General features: G+C 41.9%; 1 protein-coding gene across 18 annotated transcripts in view; it reads left to right on the plus strand.

Moving 5' to 3' along the window:
• madd (MAP-kinase activating death domain) overlaps positions 1-20,287 on the plus strand; it is a 44,962-nt gene that overhangs the window by 17,225 nt on the left and 7,450 nt on the right. For 5 of the 18 annotated variants that reach the window (XM_046394381.1, XM_046394448.1, XM_046394406.1 and 2 more), the window contains 22 exons: positions 126-229; positions 321-529; positions 712-965; positions 1,215-1,354; positions 2,205-2,306; positions 7,424-7,532; positions 7,621-7,807; positions 8,444-8,594; positions 8,886-9,089; positions 10,512-10,562; positions 12,302-12,405; positions 12,649-12,732; positions 13,293-13,451; positions 13,894-14,014; positions 15,524-15,586; positions 16,786-16,906; positions 17,079-17,184; positions 17,283-17,393; positions 17,473-17,580; positions 18,236-18,400; positions 18,487-18,559; positions 19,003-19,109. In XM_046394381.1, coding sequence (XP_046250337.1) covers positions 126-229; positions 321-529; positions 712-965; positions 1,215-1,354; positions 2,205-2,306; positions 7,424-7,532; positions 7,621-7,807; positions 8,444-8,594; positions 8,886-9,089; positions 10,512-10,562; positions 12,302-12,405; positions 12,649-12,732; positions 13,293-13,451; positions 13,894-14,014; positions 15,524-15,586; positions 16,786-16,906; positions 17,079-17,184; positions 17,283-17,393; positions 17,473-17,580; positions 18,236-18,400; positions 18,487-18,559; positions 19,003-19,109 — 2,833 coding nt within the window. The remainder of the gene's footprint in view (positions 1-125; positions 230-320; positions 530-711; positions 966-1,214; positions 1,355-2,204; positions 2,307-7,423; positions 7,533-7,620; positions 7,808-8,443; positions 8,595-8,885; positions 9,090-10,511; positions 10,563-12,301; positions 12,406-12,648; positions 12,733-13,292; positions 13,452-13,893; positions 14,015-15,523; positions 15,587-16,785; positions 16,907-17,078; positions 17,185-17,282; positions 17,394-17,472; positions 17,581-18,235; positions 18,401-18,486; positions 18,560-19,002; positions 19,110-20,287) is intronic. The other 13 variants (XM_046394390.1, XM_046394456.1, XM_046394514.1 and 10 more) reach the window with 6 other exon arrangements.

The following is a 20,287-nucleotide window of genomic DNA, read 5'->3' on the forward strand; positions in this document are numbered from 1 at the left end:
AGAAAAAACAAGATCTTTGTTTCCAATCTAATTTGATCTGCTTATTGAGATCTTGGTTTATTTTATTAATTGCTGTATGTGATTTTATTTTGGCAGCTCTTGGTAATAAATTGTTTTTGTTGCAGTGGTAGTGACAGTGAGGCGTACGATGACTCCAGCTCATCTTATTCCTCACTTGGAGACCTTGTGAGTGAGATGATCCAGGGTGACATCCAGGGCGACACAACAAGTAAGCGGCTGGTTCATTACAAAATGTGCATTGACCATATTCATCCAATTTCCTACCTTTTAGTATTCTATAATATTCCATAATGTCATAGGCTTGGACCCGCCTACCCATGCCGCACTGGGAGATGCTAGTGAGGTTGAGTTTCAAGACTTCAGGGAGGACTTCAGGGAGGGTCCTGGCTCGGATGGTCCACCCATCGGGGACGGACCTGCCGAACCCTCTGATGGACAGCCTCTTCGCTCCAGCTCCAGTACAACTGCAAGCTCAAGTCCCAGCACAATCATCCAGGGAGTCAACCATGTGTGTGACTGTTCTCATTAGTGTAAAGCTTAAATTCACTTGTCAGTGTCATTCATCACAGAACTGATTAAATTTAAATGAATGATTGGTGGGGGGGAGGGCTGTATTTATCGGACTGTATTTACGATAACACAAGTACACATTTTTACGGGTCCCTTTCATCTTTGTGCTCATTTTCCCAGGAGCAGGGGGAAGCTCCTGAAATTGAAGCATCAGCAAGTGCTGCCTTGCAGAACCCGGTCCCCGCTTTGGGTAGTCAACCATTTCTCAGACCTCCAGCCGACGCTGGCCTGGTGGACGCAGCCAACAAAAAACAAGAGTACGACAACCCATATTTTGAGCCTCAATACGGTTTCCCCTCGGAGGATGACCCTGATGCAGAAGAACAAGTGGAGTCATACACCCCTCGATTCAACCAGAACCTCAATGGCAACAAGTGTGTGAAACTTGTTCATCACTTGAATGAATGCACTCTTATCATTCAAATGGGCTCTCTGACCAAACCATGCAATGTTGTTTATCAAAACCCAGCGTGTCCGATAAATCTCTTCATTCATGGTGGTCTTGAATCTTTGGTGGTGTAATCCTGTGGCGTGGAGTGAAAGCTTGAGAGTTTCCCATGTATTAAAATGATCCTGTTGCCCTGATCATGACGCACAGTTAACATCATTTGGTCATTTCTCAGGGCACAGCGTCCATTACGTCCAAGCAGCCTGAGGCTTCCAGGAGAATCTGATGGGGAGGGAGACTCCCGCACCAGCTCGCCAAACTCCACCATTTCCAACAGCAGCAATGATGGATTTGGAGGGCTCATGTCTTTTGCCAGTAAGAGCATTTAAATTTCATTTGCTTTCTTTCCCGCTAAGTAGAGATTGTAAAAATTTAAGTGGGATGATTTATGTGGCTGATGATGAATTGACGCAGCAAAACCAAAAGCACTTGTTTGACACAGTTCGAACATTCTCCATAAACACAGCCACTCACACAAAATCACAAATGCAGCTGTAAACTGTTCTTTTATAGTGAGAGTTGATCAAATTACTATGTGCAATTTGAAACTGGTCATTTGTGGTCACAGGTCCATAGAAAATTGTCACCAGACACTACTCGCTTAGCACCACATGACAGATGGATAACATTAGCCTTTAGTTGGTAAATACAGTGACGTATTTAGCCAAATATTTCCCCAAATTCATCAGCTGAATGGCAGTTTGGTTCCAGATAAATGCTAATGTTGTTGTGTATGTGTAAAAAGGCAACTGAGTTCTAGCAAGTCCACCTTAGCAGCTTCAAAGATAATGTTAAGTGTTGCATTTACAGTTTGTTTCCACTGCCCCCTAGTGGCCAAACGAATCAGTTACATCAGGTTTAAGAGATGGGTCACATACTGTAAGTAGGTTTTGTTTTATATGAGCTCTTCCATCACGACGTCTGAGTTTGTGTCTTTATTTGTTGTAGAACTGTCAATTTACATATTTACAGTTTTATTTTTCTACAGCAGAATCAGTAGCCTCTTGTTACCAAAAGCTGCTTTGCCATGCTTTGCAACAAGCAACTGCTTCACAAAAAATTGTGTGAATCATTAAACATGTTGCATATAATACCTATAGGTTTGACTCGATCTTTTACATTTTATTCCTGTTTTGTGATTATATTATTATTACGTCCCCTACAGGCAATCTTTACAAGAACCACGGCACCAGTTTCAGTCTGTCCAATCTTGCGCTTCCCAACAAGGCTGCGAGGGACAAAGCAACACCTTTCCCCAGTCTAAAAGGTATGACAGCACAGCTAACCCAAACACTGTTACATTTGTTCAAGTTCCTCGTGAGAGAAGTGCTTTTGTTTATTGTCTGTCCCAGTTGTTCAGTGTGGTTTCACGGGCAATAAGAAAACTTATTACAAAGTGTTTAGTTTAGGACATGCAGGTACAGTAGAGGGAGTTGACAAAGTTAAGGGCTAAAGGACAAAGAAAATTTTGATATTGATTTTTGTACACTGTGTGGATAAAAGTATTGGGACACCTGACACCTGACCATGACATTACATTCTAAATATACAAACATCTTTGCAGCTATTACAGCTTCCACTCTTCTTGAGGTCGACATTAGAATTCTTACTCATTTTTTTAAACGTTAATATTCTTATTTAATTCATTTACTGTCTGTCCTTCTCTGCCTTTTTGTTGTCGCTTGTTTTTCTTAATTATTTTTTGTGCGGGTAAAGAATATTTCAATTTTGATATTGAGGAGGAAGTGGAGCAAGCAGGTTTGTAGAGCTGTTTTTATAGCCTGACTTTCCTCCCACTGGATTGCTAAACAGATATGGCACTATTTTAAAGGAGAGTATTGAGGATATATGGAAGTTTTTCTCTCAAGAGTAACAGGAAAATCCACTCAAAAACAGAGGAGGTGTTGCAATGGCCCTGCGCAGCTTGTTCACGTTCAACTCTTTCTCACGTGAAGTTATTTTTTTTCCCAACCATTAGCTGATTGTGTGGAATGTGTTCATATTAAGCCTGTTTGGGATAGTTTAAATGCACTTGGGTATCATTTGGAAGAAGATAAATGTTGGAAGGGAGGGTTTCGTTCTGAACAGATAGAGAAACAGGAAGCAATCCAAACCAATGCAGGATATATGGTTTTTATGGGTGTGAGGGTTACATTTGAATGGAAACCTAATCATAACAAAATTAATCCAACCACGGTGGATGCTCACATTCAGTTAACCGTTATGGATGAGAGAGAAGGTAAATCATGCAAATCTGCTCTGCTTAGCTTACAGGGAGTAAAATTGCACTTGGGAACAGAGTTTCAACTCATTTTGTTTTGAGGTTAATATGAGTTCTGTTTAGGGTGGATTTTCACTTTAACTGAGAGAAAAAAACAAAACTAGTGAAGCATGGTAATCTTAACTCAATAGCTCCACTCCATGTGGAATAGCTGCCATAGAACATGTTCTGTTCCTTTGATTATGATGTGTTTTGTCTTTGTTGTTCAGATGCCCCTGACAGCCCGGGTATGTTATGTCTGGTGTCACAGTTTGCTTTGGCCCCCTCGCTAGGCATTTCTCTGTCCTTGAAGTGACCCTTTACCTATTTTACACCCTGTTTGTCAGAATAGGACTAAGATAGAAGACAAACCTTTTAATGTGTGTGTGTGTGTGTGTGTGTGTGTGTGTCCGTCCACGCCTCTCCTTCTTTTCCTTTGTCATTCTGCTCTGTGTGACTGGTGGGAGTCTTCTTGCATTATGATGCACACACTTTCTTCTGTGACTGCAGACTCTTACTGGTGTGGCATCTTTACTGCTACAAGAAGGATGCTCAGTGCTTTTCGACTGCATTTACGTATTTCATGTAATGTAAAAAACATTTGTGTCTTTGGATGAAGTTCACAGAAAGCTCTGTCCTCAGTGGATAGACTGTATTTCCTGCCTCCTGACTCTCATATGTGTTTTTTGCCTTGCTTGTTTGGTGGCTCCCATTGTTCAGTGTTTCCTTCCCGTTCTGAGGTCGCTCTCTATTTTAATCAAAACATTGATGAGACACATTGCACATCACTGGTTTTCTAATGAAGTATTTTACTGTGTATCACGATTGTCTTTTGTGCTTTTGTTCAAGATTTCTGCGTTGCATCATGCACAAATCGTAAAGAAACAGCTGCATTTACATTTTCGTTGTTGAGCTGTACTGTTAAGCATTACTCACATGGTTCAGGCTGATGTATATGCAACAAAGTCTAAATGTTGAATGTGTTAACAAACACATGGAATCAGTCATCTTATCAAACACTTTCAGGGTTGATACCATCATCAGTACATATTGTCTGTTTCTCTATTCTGTCTGCCCTTTTCTCTTTTACTTTATTTATTTTCTTTGTTTTGGCACCATGTTGAGTGTGCATGTCTGTTGTTTTATGGGTTGATGTTCAGACTGGTTGTGTCTGGGCCGGTGTCCCTCTCTCTGTCCACCTTTTCGCGGCACTAATTCTGGGTTTTGTGTGCAGTATTTGGGCTAAATTCTCTAATGGAGATAATTACAGAGGCCGGCCCGGGGAGCGGAGAAGGTGGGTTCTGCCCTTTTATCGAGTGAGCTGCATGCTTCTCCAAGCCAGTCAACTACATCTCCCAGCATCCCCCCTCTTGTCTATCCTCATTTCAGTCACTGTGTGTGTCATCAAAGATCCAGTGGAGCATTGAGTCTGTTGTCTTATCATGCCACCATTCATAGTGACTGTTCCCCTTCCACAGACTAACTGTTATTTCGCACACCAGTAGGATTCATTTTATTTATTGAGCTGGTCTTATCGTGAGCAAATTTCAGAGGACTTGTGTGAAGAGGTACAGCTGGATATGACGTTAGGTAATCACAGGAAAAAGTGAAACAATACATAATGCAACAAATAACCGCAGGGAAGCGAGCGAAGCACAAGACACAGAGCAGGATGTTGGAGATACAGAATAAAAATAGACTAATCTACCAGCATCCATTGTTGTCATTTTCTCCTGCTCCTTTATGCTCCCACGGAGTACAGATGGGGTTGGGCCCAATCATGCTGTAATTATGCTGCACACAATGAGCAGTGACTACAGTAAAATCATGCAAATTCTACACCTAACTGGTGAAGATATTTTATCATCAGTAAACTAAATTCAGGCTTTTACAAGGGAGGATACTGTTTGTCGTAGGTTATGTGAGCTGCGACGGATGTGTTTGCACCAACATTACAGATTGCACACTTCATAGATAAGGCGTGACGTATGGGAATGAGTCTGTGCATCAGTCCCATGCCATGTAGTTTATTAGCCCTCACCACACATGTAGCCTGTATCTGAAAATGGCAGGTGACCTCAAGTACATCTCAACAAATTTACATTTGTTGATGTCTGTGTTGTGTTTTTTTTTTTTGACTGGTCAAACTAGATGATAAAAGAAAGCTCTGCAGTGTTTTCTGTATGTTCATGTTTTACAGTTTGTATTGACTTCACTACAGTCTCTCCCTTGTGACTGAGGTCAGACATTTTACCTCTAAGGACCTCTAGCCACAAGCTGAAGTCTAGCCAAGATCTGCAGGCTGTCCAGCAAAAAAATATTGATGAAAGCCTCCAGCCAGAGACTCCACTGAAACTACTGCTGCTCTCTGGCAATATTCATGGTGGACAAAATCCATAAGCAGTTTCCACTGTCTTCTTTCAGTAATGCTCGTCAAACTTATGCTTAAGAGCGTTTGAGTTTCAAGTGCTGTTTTTATGTCAGTGGCTTTTAGAATGAAACATTAAGAACAGCTATGCATTGTTGGTTTTCAGACCAAAATCTGCTGAAATATTCTGCTTGTGCAAAAGTAGTGCAATTGGGAATTAAAACCTCACTCCAGCAAGGATAATAAACAATAGATCCCCGCCGACAGTAGAACAGCCTGTAATGACAGATGTCAGATCAGAAAAGCTTTCTGTCCTCCTCTTGTGGGAGGATGCTCCTCCCCCATCCTTTGGTGTCTTCGAAACAGAATTGACAAGTAACAAAATGGAGAAATTATGAGCTCATCCTGTTTGTAGCCCAGGACATACTAGTCAGTGTACATGACAACAAAGACAAAGTTCACTACTTGTCTTTCAGTTCAAGGGCTCTTTAGGATTTTCTTTGAGATTGTTGTAAAAGACCTGCTGAAGCTCCGCTGTTTTAAACGTGCTACATTTGCAAAAGATCTTTGGTTGCATAGAGAAAATATGATGACGACCCACATCCTACATATATTGTTTCATGTATTCCGTCTAATGGTGACTCAGCCTAAACCTGATACGCCCCAACCAGCTTGGTTAGACTCTAATTCATCTGAAACTTTTATCAGGTTGGGATTTGTTTCATCAACATGTGAACCAGTGTGCTTTGTTTTGGCACAGTTTAAATGTCTGATTTTTATTATTATTTTTTCCACAATTGGTTGCCTCCAAAAATTTTCTGCCAGATTGGTTGTCGTGTCGTGCAGTCAGTGGTTGTGTGGTGGTTTCCAGCTTGTGTTGGAAAGTGTTGATCGGCTGTCTTACAGTTCAGGAGAAGTTTGATCAGCTTGATTTCCTTCATGGATGCCAAATAATTCCATTCTGTAGTGAGCTTGTGTTAATATTAGTGGAGTAGTTTTTTTTATGCGGCTTGTATAAAACCAAACTTCACTGTACAACAGGCGTCGTTAACGATTATTTATTATAACAGCAAAACGATTGACCCAACCCCCCACGACTGGTTTGCTCGCACATGCCAAGCATCTGGCGGCGTCGTTGCAGTGACGTATTGAAAAGGGTCGGCTTGTGATGTTGTAGTGTAGTGTGCTCATTCACCTTGTCATTTACACATCCTCCTCTTTTCTTTCATGCATGGTGTCACTCGTGTAGTTGCTCTACACACTGCCCTCCATCTAACCTCACTTGTCTTTGCTGCTAACGTGTGATGCTGTCACCAAGAGCACCATTTGAACTCGTGTGTGTGGTTGTGTGTGTGTGTGTGTGTGTGTGTTGCTTTGTGTGCTCCACGTCCTTATTTGATTTGTCCTTCACCTCTCTTGCTGTAATAATAGACTCTAGCAGCTCCAGTAAACCGTTTGTTCAGCAGTAGATAACCTTCAGTAGGTTCCAGGTGTGTCTGTCCTCTTCACAAAGATTTAAACTGCTTTCTTTTCTATTTGATCTGGATAGCTTTTTTTTTTTTAAAGACTAGTTTTAAAGCTGTTTCCTGTCCTGGTTTACACTTCCTGGTGAGCAAGTGCCTTTGTGTGTGTCCAGTCCACTTTTACTGAGTGACCTTCTGTCTAGTGACCTTGTAGTTTGCAGTTTTTGTTTTGTTGTGATGGTGATCTCGCTCTGTAGCGTTCAGGAACCTCATTGTTTTGGCTCTTGTTCCAGGTGCACGCGCACCTCGAGCGCTCGTGGACCAGAAGTCTTCGGTAATCAAGCACAGTCCGACAGTGAAGAGAGAATCGCCCTCTCCTCAGGGTCGAGTCAATAACACGAGGTGATGGTGATGAATTCTTTCAGATGTACAACTTTGAGTAAATTGTCCTGATTTTTAATGTCTGACTGAAACTGTGTCACTGCTTCAGTGAGAACCAGCAGTTCTTGAAGGAAGTGGTGCAGAGCGTTCTGGATGGTCAGGGCGTCGGCTGGCTCAACATGAAGAAAGTGCGCCGCCTGTTGGAGAACGAGCAGCTTCGCGTCTTTGTGCTGAGTAAGCTGAACAGAGCCATCCAGTCAGAGGAAGATGCCAGACAGGAGATCATACGTGATGTGGTGAGATTCTTGTTTCTGTCCTCCCGACTGTGAACTGACGTGCTGAGAAACACACAGTGTTGACAAGAAAACCTGAGGCGTGAATGTAACATTGGACCGCTAACATCTGCCTAAATTATGTCACGTTTATTTAAGAGTTTTTTGGGGTTTTTTTTGGTTTGTTTTTGTTCAGCAGATTTGCATTCATTACTTTAGATTATTTTTCTTTATTGATTATTCTGTTGATTAATGATTTTGCATATAAAATACCAGTTGTAATATCCCACAGCCTAAAGCGATGCATTCAGGTTGCCTGTTTGATTCATTAACAGCCAGTTAAACTGCCCAACATGCAAAGATATTCAGTACAAAGGAAAGCATAAAATTCTGTGTGGCTTTCATGCTCGCAAAATGACTAAAGCGATTAAGTGACATTCTTGCAGTTGCAGGTTGTAAGAACTTGAGTCACTGTGAGTTTGACTTAAAGTTCAAGTAAAAGAAATGTCAAGTCAATTTTTGTTTGCATTTTTCCCCAACACAAATTTGTCACAGAGTCTAACCTGTGCAACATGTGACCTTCTCTCCTTCTTGTGTTGCTTGTATTTTTCTGTCTCGTTGAAATCATTAGAAACCTCGTCTCCTGTGTTTTGTTTCCAGGAGGTGAGCAGAAAGGTGTACAAAGGCATGCTGGACATCTTGAAGTGCACGGTTTCCAGTCTGGAGCACTCTTACACTAATGCAGGCCTCGGAGGAATGGCCAGTGTCTTCAGCTTATTGGAAATAGCGCGCACACATTATCAAACCAAAGGTACGTCCCACGTGTTTAGCTCTGAGCTTATATTTACATCATTTTCTTCTGGTGGGCCTGTGCTATTAATATTTGTCCATGTCTTTGCATTGTGTTTAATCTGAGCTTTAAGCTGCATGCTAGATGTTGACTTACTAATACATTAGCTGTAATTATAAGGTTTAGACCTCCACTGTTTTTCCTTCGTTGTTTAATTAATGCTCTCCCAGTTTAAACCTCCACCTATTTTCTTTCTTTTCTGTAATTTTGATGAACTCTGTCTTTGGCCCCTTGATTTTCGTAACTTGGTAGACCCAGAAAAACGCAAGCGAAGCCCCACAGACAGTGCTGGCAGCCCGGGGAGTAAAGAGAGTCCTTCTGCTCATATGGAGACTGCCAGACCTCAGGGCCTTCTAAATGTTCCCCACCTGCAGCTGCCGCACCACACAACGGGCAAAGGAGCCCGCCATTTTGATACCCGGAGTCTGAATGAGGAGAACTTTATTGCCTCGATTGGTGTGTACACCACCCCAGCCCCGGTTGCATGTGCACTGTGAGATCCTCCACCCGTCCCCCTACAAGCTCATCCACCTTAAATACCAGTCCCCCCCCCCCCCCCCCCCCCCCCTCCAGCCGTCTCAAAGAAAGATTTCTTCACTTGTCCCCAATTGATTCTTGCAGGTGATAAATATTCCACACACTTTGACCTGATTTACTGAATTACTGGTGATAATGAAAAATATCATGTCATCATCACGATTTACTTCTCTGATCTTATACTTTAGTGGTATATCTGTGTCTGGGAATGGTTTTCAAAAATGTATAAACAAACAAACAAAAGAAAGATTTAAAGTAAAATTCTGAATTTTGGTCCTGGTTAAAATATTCTGACATAAGGTCACCTTGAAAAGTGTCTGGAATATGTCCCTGCGTTCCAGGCTGGACTGCGTGTGTTTGTCTCCCCTTCCTGAAACATCTGTGCCCCTGTTTGCCTCCTCTCTGGAGTTCTGTTGTCAGCCTCTTAGCACCTTGAATGCATGTCTTTCTTTTGGTCTTCCAACACTTAAATCTGCAGTAGTGGACGAGGGAAACCAGAGGTATGCGCATCGATAGTCAAATCGGTGCACGTCTTTGCCTTTACTGCAGGTTTCTGCGAGGCGCGCTGTAGTAAATGGCAACTCCTTTTGCTCTCAGCATGGAGGGTGGAAGCATCACTCCCCAGTAAACAGTCCCAGTAAAGAGACAAATCTCACTGCGCAATGTGTTTTCTATTGGTTGCCTGAGAACCAACAGTCTTAAAAAAAATCTTTAGTAATCTCTGCACTACTTAATTTTCCAACAATTATTCTGGGTCTGTATACCGGGGACACTTTGAGTCAACCGCCCTGACTCGTCTCCTGCCCGCACCCCTTCTTTTCCTGTTAGAAGTTGCACCTTCAATTCTACAGAATGCTGTGAGACTTGCATCCCGGCTTCAGCTAATGCTCCATTTCACCTGCTGGCTAGTCGGCCTCTCAACCCCATCCCATGCTCTTTTTCCGAATCAGCCATCTCTTTCTCTCTCTCACCTTTGCCCTGGAGAGCCACACAGATGCAGTCGCTGGCCTGTGGTCAGAGGTTAAAGCTCATCCTGACGTCACTGTGTGGCTCTCCAGGACTTTGGGCCAGGAGCTTTTGGCGTGTTGTAATGTTACCTTAGTAGCTGTTATACACAGTGGATCCAACTTGACAACAAAATTCTTCTTTTCCAGTTTGTCCAGATCGAAGCACAGCTACATGCAAACATTACAAAACACCTTCCTTTAGTAATGACAGATTCTCAGTGCTTATTTTGTTTTTGTTTTGATTTTAATGCTCATCCACCATACATGCCTTTTCAACCAGCTCTCTGACTCTCTCTCTGTCTTTCTCTCCTTGCTTGCAATGCATCTTGGGTAGAATTGTGGAGCAAGCACCAGGATAAGCAAAAAGCTATGGAAAAACCACAGAGTAAGAGACTTTTCACACACCAAAAAAGAAAAAGAAAAAGAATAAGAAATGGGGTGTTCAGCTGTCTTTCACCCCCTTCTCTCCACCTTTTCCAACTCACCAGTGTCTTTCTACATGAAAATATGAAAATGAGTGCTCCCATCAAGAATGTCAGAATAAAAAATTAAAAAAAAAGATATAGGAAGAACAATCTTGATGTGAGATCAAGATTTTTATATTTGATTGATTATTATTAAGTGGGGTTAGTCTGATTAGTTTTATACCTGCTGCACATGACACTGCGGTTTTGTCAGTATCCTCTAGTGGTATTTATATTCACTGTACTCGCTATGCCACAGCCTGGTTCATACAATTTCTCACAGACTGTGAGAAGTTACACCTTTTGTTTTAGTAAAGCCAAAAAAAAAAAAACAAAACAAAAAAATATTTCTTGTTGTGTTTAATCAAGACTCGAAATCGCAGCCAGTCTTATATTTTGGTAAGTTCTTCCAGCAGGTATTACTACAGTATGTGCTAGTTTTACTTTAATACTGTATGTCATGACCTTAGCTTTGTTTACCTAATAGGTGTAGCTCACCAGGTGGGATGCAGAACATACTGTAGCAGCCAACACGTGTGGGGAATTTAGTGCTGTAAAAATACTTTATACCTTTTTTTTTCTCTCTGCCTACAGCTAAAGCAGGTACATAATTTAATTCTGTACATTTAAAATAAGATAACAAATGTTTACTAATATGGATATCTGGCAAAAAGTCCTGTGGACTCTCTTAGGGTCCTTGTTTTTTTTTGGTTTTTTTTTGGTTTATTTTGTTTGTTTTTTCTAATGGGATTTTATGTTACAGTCACTGGCTTAAGCTCAAGCAATATGTCATTTTGTTTTCCAGTGTTTTGTTTTTCCCTTGACGCCATGCATCAAGATGAGCAGAAATGAATACCCGCTGTCCTGTCATGCTCTTTTAACTGTATTTTTTCCAGTTTCAAGTGGCTTGCTGTAAATTGTGTATCTACAGCCAATATTCCACACCTGCCGGTAGATTTTAAGGCTTCACTAAATGGTTCGCAAACGTTAAGTGATGCAAAAAAAAAACCCCTGAAAAACGAGAAAGTCTCGGGATCTGCTTGTCACCGTATCTGCACCTACTGATGTGATAACTAACAAAGAACAAATCACACTTGAAACAGAAAATGTCTCCTTTACCGTCCATCAGTTTGTCTGCATGCCTAACTGCCTGCGTCTGTTTGTTGTTCTTGGTGTAACTTGGGTCACATTTGCAGCATTGACTTGAGATTTAATGTCGCGCTGTTGCAGTTTTTCCTTTTTCTTTTGTAACTTTTCCCCCAGTTTTATGGCGCTCTCTGCTTGCCCCTTTCTGACTTCTCTGTGTGGTCTTTAAAAACTTTACCTGTTACTAGCAGCATTACATACACAAAGATGTGAAAAAATTGCTTTATGATTAGCTGTTTTGTAGCTTTTAGCTTTTAGAGGCAGCTTAAGGCTCTGAGTCTTGGACATAAAAAAAAAAAAAAAATCATGAACATGAATGAGTTATGTTACACTGTATGCTTCGCTGTGTCACAAGTGTAATGCAGTGTTGAAACAGAGGCTTTGGCACTTTAGATGGACGTTGCGTCAGTGTTGCTGTGCTGTGTTGGCTTTGAGTGAGGCGACTCTCGGTAAGGCAAGAAGATAACGTCGTCTTAATTATGAAAACATGCTGACAATCATTTCGGTCCTGCAGGGTCTGAAGGCGCAAAGCAGCAGCGCCCCCAAGTGGCTGATGCAGAGGAGAAGAAGTCACAGATCAGTGCTGACAGTGGCCTCAGTGTCACATCTGGATCTCAGGTTTGTTTGCAGGGTTTTCTTACGTGAAAATTTGCTGTTCTGGCTGGCTGTGGCTCAGGAGGCAGAGCAGGTGGTCCTCTGATTGGAAAATGGTCAGTTCCTGCCTCTGGCTGCATGTCAGACTCATGCTAATGTTTTGGCCCTCACCAGAGTCTGTTGCATTGGCAGCCGTCAGTTTTTACTGTGTATTACTGAGTGTACCACTGAATTCTCTCCTCTTCTTTTTTCCTTTTGGGTTCACAGAAGAGCGACACAGAGTCTGTAACGAGCTCTGAACCACCAATCCTGACAAGAAGCACCAGCCAGGACTCTGAGGCCAGCACAGTGGTAGGGCACAGCCAACTCACATGTTACGCTCTTTGTTCCTGTCTGTTCCAGCTACATGCTAATTCACAATATTAGCAGCAAATTCCAGGTTGTTATTTGTAGTTCAAAACATTTAATTTTTTTTTTTTGGCTTTATTCCTGCAAAAACTGAATAACAAAACAATGAAAAATAAGAAAAGTGGGTGGCATGTTGAGCACTTTGTTAGTTAATCACAACCCTCTGCTGGAGGACTGTGAAACTGGTGTTACCCTTGTTAGTTATGAATAATTGCATATATGTGCATATGTAACTTAAATCTGTCTGTAATCTTAAAATTCATCATTAAAGCTAAAAGTTGTGCAGCCAAACACTGATCAAACTCACAGAATTTTATTCTATACACTAGTGTAGACCCTAACATTTTCCAAGGTAGCAAAATTTTTCAGGATTTTGAGGAATTTTGAGGAATAGAGTCAGGAAACGATCCTGCACGCTGCGTACCGCTTGTTTGGGTCTCAGGGCTTCATCAGGCAAAGATCTTCTGTGTTGTTCTTACACCCGGAGTCCTTTTTTCTTTTAGATAAGCAATAGCTCTGGAGAGACTCTTGGAGCTGACAGTGACCTGAGCAGCACAGCAGGAGACGGTCCTGGTGGGAGAGTCGCTCCTCACTTAAACCAGTCCAGAGGGACTCTGTCAGACAGTGAGATTGAAACCAATCCAGCCACCAGCACAGTGTTTGTAAGTAGAAAACTCAGTATAACTGAAAGTATGTACATCACACAGTTTGCACCTTAGATAATATCCAGCTTGACAGAAGTCTGTTAAATGACACTAGTATGAAGTGGTGAATTACTTGCAGACGACGCCTGGAGTTTGGATTTCAGGGTTCCCATGCATACAAGAAAAACTGGAAGATTGCAGACTATTGAAATACTTCAGTCAGCTCTGTTGTATCCCCACTGAAGACATTAGGAATATTGTGACCCGTGTACATGACATGCACATTTTTTTGATAGATTGAGAAAGCATTTCTTTGTGTAAAAATGTTATGATTTGACAAAGACATTGTGTCATCAGTAGTCACTGTATTTAAAACTGTCCCTGTTGAATTCTTAGTTGAAGTATTTTGTCATTGTTTTGTATTTTTGGACATTGCACTGACCTTGTTCTGTTTCCACAGGGAAAGACCCACACTCTCAAAGCAAATGCAAAAGATCATGTGCCGAGTATGGCAAAGGGGCCAGCTGCACAGCCCGTGGAGGACATGAGTACGAGGATTTACCTTTGTGAAGGCCTGCTGGGTATGTTCTGCTCTTGAGTTTACCTCTTCTTCCACTTGCGTCAAACAGCTGACATTTATTGAGATGTATGAAGAATGTTTGTTGCATATGTTCATAAAAACACGTAGGTTTATTGTCTCTGTATTCCCTTTCCTGTCACTGGCCAACATCCTTTTGAATTGTCAGTTACTTCCGCTAACGTAACTGTTGCTAAATGTTGTGACCTTTCACTCAATACAACTTGTGCAACCTCTCGCTTTTGTTTGCCAATAATATTAATAACCGTGAACTTTCACTGAACGCGAAAGAGTTATTTTAAGCACTGAAATACAGAAGTCAGACATGTGATGACCTAGAAGTGGTGTAAGGTTAAACGTTTATGATGGGAGAGTTTTCTGATGTAACTTCATGTAATGTGACCGTCCAGTTTTACATAGCGGTGAATGAACTGAGAACACATGTCTAAGAGATTTGGCAAAATTAATTTAAGTAGTTAAGGCGCATGAAAAGGTCCATGCATGAGAAAATGGAATTGACATTAACAGTCTTCATCCATAGTTGCTTATTGCACTTTTAAAGGAAAGGAAGAAAATAGAAAAATTATCCTGGATTGGACCCTCTAAAGGCTGACTTATTTATGAGTATTGCTTGACAGAAATATTAAGCAGAAATGCACACCGACTCCAACCTGCGTTTAGTCTCTGTGTCCACAGAAGCGGCCGTCAGTCAGCAGCAGACAAACTGCCTTCACTGACCGACGGACAGCAGACATTTACTGAACCCAAACAAAACTTATTATGTCCATGGGAAGAAGTCAGCAGCGTTTACAGTTACCGATTCATCCATTTTATTTCCCAGTTGTTTGTAGTGAGTAAGGAAAAGCTGCCTCTCAGTGCGAGCTGATTACTGAGTGTAGATCCGCTCAGTACATTTCAAAAAATACACGCAGTGGGACGTTTGCACCATTTAAACAGCTTGCTGTGCAGAATACGCTTCACTGAAGTCCACAGAGAAACACTCAGAGTGTCCAACCCAGCAGGTCTCTGTTTACCAGGGACACAACTTACACATCTTTGCATGAAGCATAAAGTGAAAACACACGCGACTGTTTAATTTCTGTCCAGCCACACTCATCAAAAGTGTCGAGCGTCAGCTTTAAGATTATGCATTTGCATTACACTGAGTCTTGAGTGCAGCTGCTGCAAAAGAATTACCAGCGTTTAAATTTAATTGTCTGTTTTGACCTTTGATGTTAAACTACATTAAATAGCATTAAAGTCAGGCTCATCGCCACAAATCAGCATAACAAGATTACTGTACATCTACTTCACATGTACACCTGTAGGTGATAAATTAGTGTGTAAAGGAGCGTGATGTGTCTGTGTCTTGTTTTTGTTCCTCCGGTGTGGCTCTCGGCTCGCTCTGCTCTTGTTTTTGCCATTAAACCTACTCACCTTGTTCACCTAACACCCTCCTGCTCTCGCTGCTTCTCCTCCCTCCTGCTGCTCCTCCTGGGAAAAATTCTTCCAGGCCGCGATAAGAGCTCCGTTTGGGATCAACTAGAGGATGCTGCCATGGAAACCTTTTCTTTAAGTAGGGCTAATCTCTTTGCCTTTGCCCTTTTTCCTGTGTGTGCTTGTGTGTGTGCGTGTCCATTGTTAACCAGCTCCGTGTTTAATCTCTGGTGTGATGTGATGTGGGTTCTTCTTGTCTGTTGGTGAGCTTGCACACGTGTGTTTTCTTAGCACGAGAGAGGAGTGGAAAACGTTAGCAGTCCTGCAGGACTTGGTCTCCATTTGAGACGGCTCCATGGGTGTGATTTCTGTTCGCTTTTGCTCTGAATTTTAACCTTTTTTTTTAAATTTCTGCTCACTTGTGTTTTCAACCAGTTGTCTGACTGACTTCCATGTTGCCCTGAAAGCTTAACATTTCATAGCAGTGTAACATGAGCTGAGCACACTCACGCGAGCCAGCAGCTGTTAAATGATGCTGAGGCATGTGGAGAGGCGGGGAAGGTGAACCTGGCTCAGCCACTGAGATTACAAGTGGGATAATTTACTCCTCTTTTGCATCCTGGTTGAAAGCATTTTATCATATAACACAGCATCTCTTTTTTTTGGCATCTTGAGTATAAAGAGCAAAAACAAACAATGTTTTCAACGCTGGGGACATTTGCAAGTCACAAAAACCCACTTTGCAGTGTGTTGTACACAGAAAGGCTGAACAAATAACTGCAGGTACCTCACAGCCACTTCACTGAGAGCCTGGGCTGCCCTCATCTGGCCATCAGTTCAAGGTCCCAAAGGCCAGCTGGAACACGTACACCAAGTGTTTTATTCCCTGTGCCATACAGGCACCGAACACAGAATGACTGCATCACTATTTAAGGTTTGATGAGAGCTGTTAGCTGTGAGCCTCATCACAAACCTCTCTGCTGTACAGTGTTACTCTGCAGCAAGCTTTATGATGCGTTTGTCTAACTCATGTTTTCCTGCATGATTTAAGCTTGTTCACCTTCTGAAGCAGACTCAGCTGGAGAGTTACAGTGTAATGTCACAGTATCAGTACTAGACTTTGTATTATCTTATAATCAGGCTGCAGAAAGTAACGTGAAAAATGCTAACAGTGTAAAAGCTGGATATATAATTTGTATTGGCAACTCCTCCTGTAATCTTTTCAAAATAAGTTACATACTCACTGAACGTATGCTTCTGGCTCCATATGATATGCACTTTGTTTGTCCAGCTTTCCACGTTTTGGGAGCTACATGTGTACTGTCTCCATGTGTTCAGGTAAGGAGCGCTCCACACTCTGGGACCAGATGCAGTTCTGGGAGGACGCCTTCCTAGATGCTGTGATGTTGGAGCGTGAGGGCATGGGTATGGACCAGGGACCCCAGGAGATGATTGAAAGGTTCAAAATGGCTGACGTCTCATTCAGTCTGTCGTTATTCATACGATGCGTGAATTGCTTTGCCAAATATTAGCTTTATTAGTCTGTAGCTTCATCTTTTAGTAGATAGCTCTGTAATCCTGGTCCTGGACTATTAATACTTTCTTTTTTGTGTTTTTTCTGGTCAACACAGATACTTGTCATTAGGAGAACATGACCGCAAGCGTCTGGAGGACGATGAAGACAGACTTCTGGCCACCCTGCTGCACAACATGATTGCATACATGCTAATGATGAAAGTACGGAAGCCTGAGAAGAGCAGGATTGTTGTTGCTGCATTTGACCTTTTCCAAGATATCTCAACTTCTGTTCCCTGTGGTTGTTTTTGTTTGTTTAGTTGAACAAAAATGACATCAGGAAGAAAGTGAGGCGTCTGATGGGGAAGTCCCACATTGGCCTCACATACAGCCAAGAGATCAATGAGATGCTGGACAAACTGGTCACCATGGTGAGTATCTGTCCTTCTGTGAATTCAGTTAGTTCAGCTTCTATTCATTCTTTGTAACTGTACTGAAAAACATTTTCAGAACGGCCGTGAGCTGCCTATCAGGCCCAGTGGAAGCCGCCACATCAAGAAGCAAACATTTGTCGTACACGCCGGCACTGATACTACAGGAGACATCTTTTTCATGGAGGTATGCAAAGTCTTAACTATAAGTGTACCGCATGTTGAAGGTACACAATATATAGACAAAAGTACTGGGATAGCCAACCACTACACCAACAGGGACTTTAATGACATCACACTCTAAACACACAGACAGCTCAGCAGCTGTAACAGCTTCCACTCTTCTGGGAATTCTTGTTTCTGTGGGAATTTGTGCCCATTTATGCAGTAGAGCATTTGTGAGGTCACACACTGATGTTGGACCAAAAGGCCTGGCTCACAATCTCCGTTCCAGTTCATCCCAAAGGTGTTGGATGGGGTTGAGGTCAGGGCTCTGTGTGGGCCAGTCAAGTTCTTCCACACCAAACTCATCCAACCATGTCTTTATGGAGCTTTGCTTTGTGCACTGGGCCACAGTCATGCTGGAATAGAAAAGGGCCTTCAACAAACTGTTGCCACAAAGTTGGAAGCATAGCATTGTCCAAAATGTCTTGGTATGCTGGAGCATTAAGATTTCCCTTCACTGGAAGTCAAAGGCCGAGCCGAAACCCTGAAAAAACAGCCCCACACCACACCTGGACTCAATAATAAAGAGTGTGTGTATGTGTGTCCCATTACTTTTGTCTATATAGTGTATGTTGCTCCCTCTTACTAATATTAAATGAAACCTGTCATTGTTTCAGGTTTGTGATGACTGCATAGTCCTGCGCAGCAACATCGGCACAGTTTACGAGCGCTGGTGGTACGAGAAGCTAATCAACATGACTTACTGCCCCAAGACCAAGGTGCTGTGTCTCTGGAGACGCAACGGCCAAGAGACGCAGCTCAATAAGTTCTATACCAAAAAGGTCAGAAAGTGCATCTCTGCATCCTGTGCTTTGTTCCGCTTTTGGAGAACATCGATTAAAAATTCATTTTCCTCTTTCTATTCCAGTGTCGTGAGCTGTACTACTGTGTCAAAGACAGTATGGAAAGAGCAGCAGCAAGACAGCAAAGCATTAAACCAGGTATGGATAGACTGAGTTTGCCTTTCTGTCTTTTCTTCTTGGTTTCACAGTTAAATCTATTTTTGATCAAACGGGGCAAAGGCAGAAAATCTTAACAGATTAGTCATGTATTTTAAGAAATGGAAACACAAACTGGTCAGTTGGACAATCGTACAAAGTTGTTTTTACAAAAGACGAACCCACGTATTCCACAAAACTATGTAAGTAAATAGACTACATATGAATAATTAAAAGATCCAAAAAAATCCTCATATTTACCCGAATGTTCAGTAATTAACAGTTTGTGAAGAACGCAAGCACAGTAACGTCGCTGTTGTTTACAGGCAGCAGTTTTCCTTTTTGAAAATTCTTTAATTATGTTTATTTAGTATGTTGGAGTCTTTTTAAAACATCAACAAAAATTGCAGAGTTATGTATTGTATTTGGTATTTGGTTTCCGTCAGGTCCGGAGCTGGGGGGAGAGTTCCCCGTCCAGGACATGAAAACTGGTGAAGGTGGACTCCTGCAGGTCACCTTGGAAGGAATCAACCTTAAATTCATGCACAGCCAGGTAAGAGGCCAGTTCCACAGCAGAGAAGCTCCTCATCTCACACAAGGGCATGAAAAATAAAAACATCATCCCGTCCTTCTGTCCACCTTTCTGCTCATCTCTCCCGTTTGCCTCATTTCCTTTCATCTCGTGACGTCTTCCTCTATTGTCATTAAAAATAAACCGTTGTAGCCAAAATGTTAGTGATGACTGACGACATGTTTGGTTGGCGTTTACTTGTACCTGATGTTTAATCCCTTAGAGGAAGAATCCCTGTTTGTGCTTTTGCTTTTTTGGATTTGCTTTTTTTTTCAGTTTTAATTTGTGTTTGTTTGTATGTGCGTGTGTGTGCGTGTGTGTGTGTCTGTGTTCACATGCATGCGTTTTCCCCAAAACAATGTCAACACGTCCCTCCACACAAGTTTCTTTTGACATCCGTGGTGCTCAAACCTTATTGTTCATTTACTGTGTGGCAGGAGGTGAAGTGTTACTGTGTGTGTGTGTGTGTGTGTGTGTGTGCGTGTGTGTGTCGTGCATCAGCGGTAAGACGGATGACCTTGAGAAAAGACTTTTCATTAATAATTGGCTATTTAATAGCAACTTTCACATTTGAGTTTGGACCCTTGAACATCGTCATGTGTTGTCTCCACCTGTGCACAGGTAGTCGTAGTCGGGCTTCGTGTGTTTCCTCGGGTTCATTAGAGTGTCAGGCTGAGAAGTGACCAGACTGAAAGATCAGCGCAGCTAACGACACCCCGAAACAGAAGCGTGAGGTGTTGCTAATGAGAAACGAAAGCTTGAACCGCGGTATTCCTTGTCAGACATCCTGCATCTTTAAACTTTAAATTTCTTAACCGCGATGCAGCGGACGTGAAGGGAATCTTATTTGTGGTGCTCCTGAAGTCCTGATTTACTGATAATCCACAGCCTCACAGCACAGAGTTCTCACTGGATAAACAAATACTTCAAGCTGAAATAATTAATATAATAATCAATTAATTAAATACTGTACTTGGCCCTCATTTAAGAGAAAATCTGTACTCGCAAGAAAATAAAACTTGTATTTTATAATTTTTTTGTTTTGCCGTTGATTTTCTGTCATGTCGTATTTTAAAGTTGGGGTTGACCTATCAGTTATTTCCCTAATTAACTAACTTGTTAATTATATTTGTTAATACCACCTGACAATCCAAACAAAG

The sequence above is a fragment of the Scatophagus argus genome, chromosome 1 (genome assembly GCF_020382885.2).
Source record: "Scatophagus argus isolate fScaArg1 chromosome 1, fScaArg1.pri, whole genome shotgun sequence".
In the NCBI taxonomy this organism is placed as follows: Eukaryota; Metazoa; Chordata; class Actinopteri; family Scatophagidae; genus Scatophagus; species Scatophagus argus.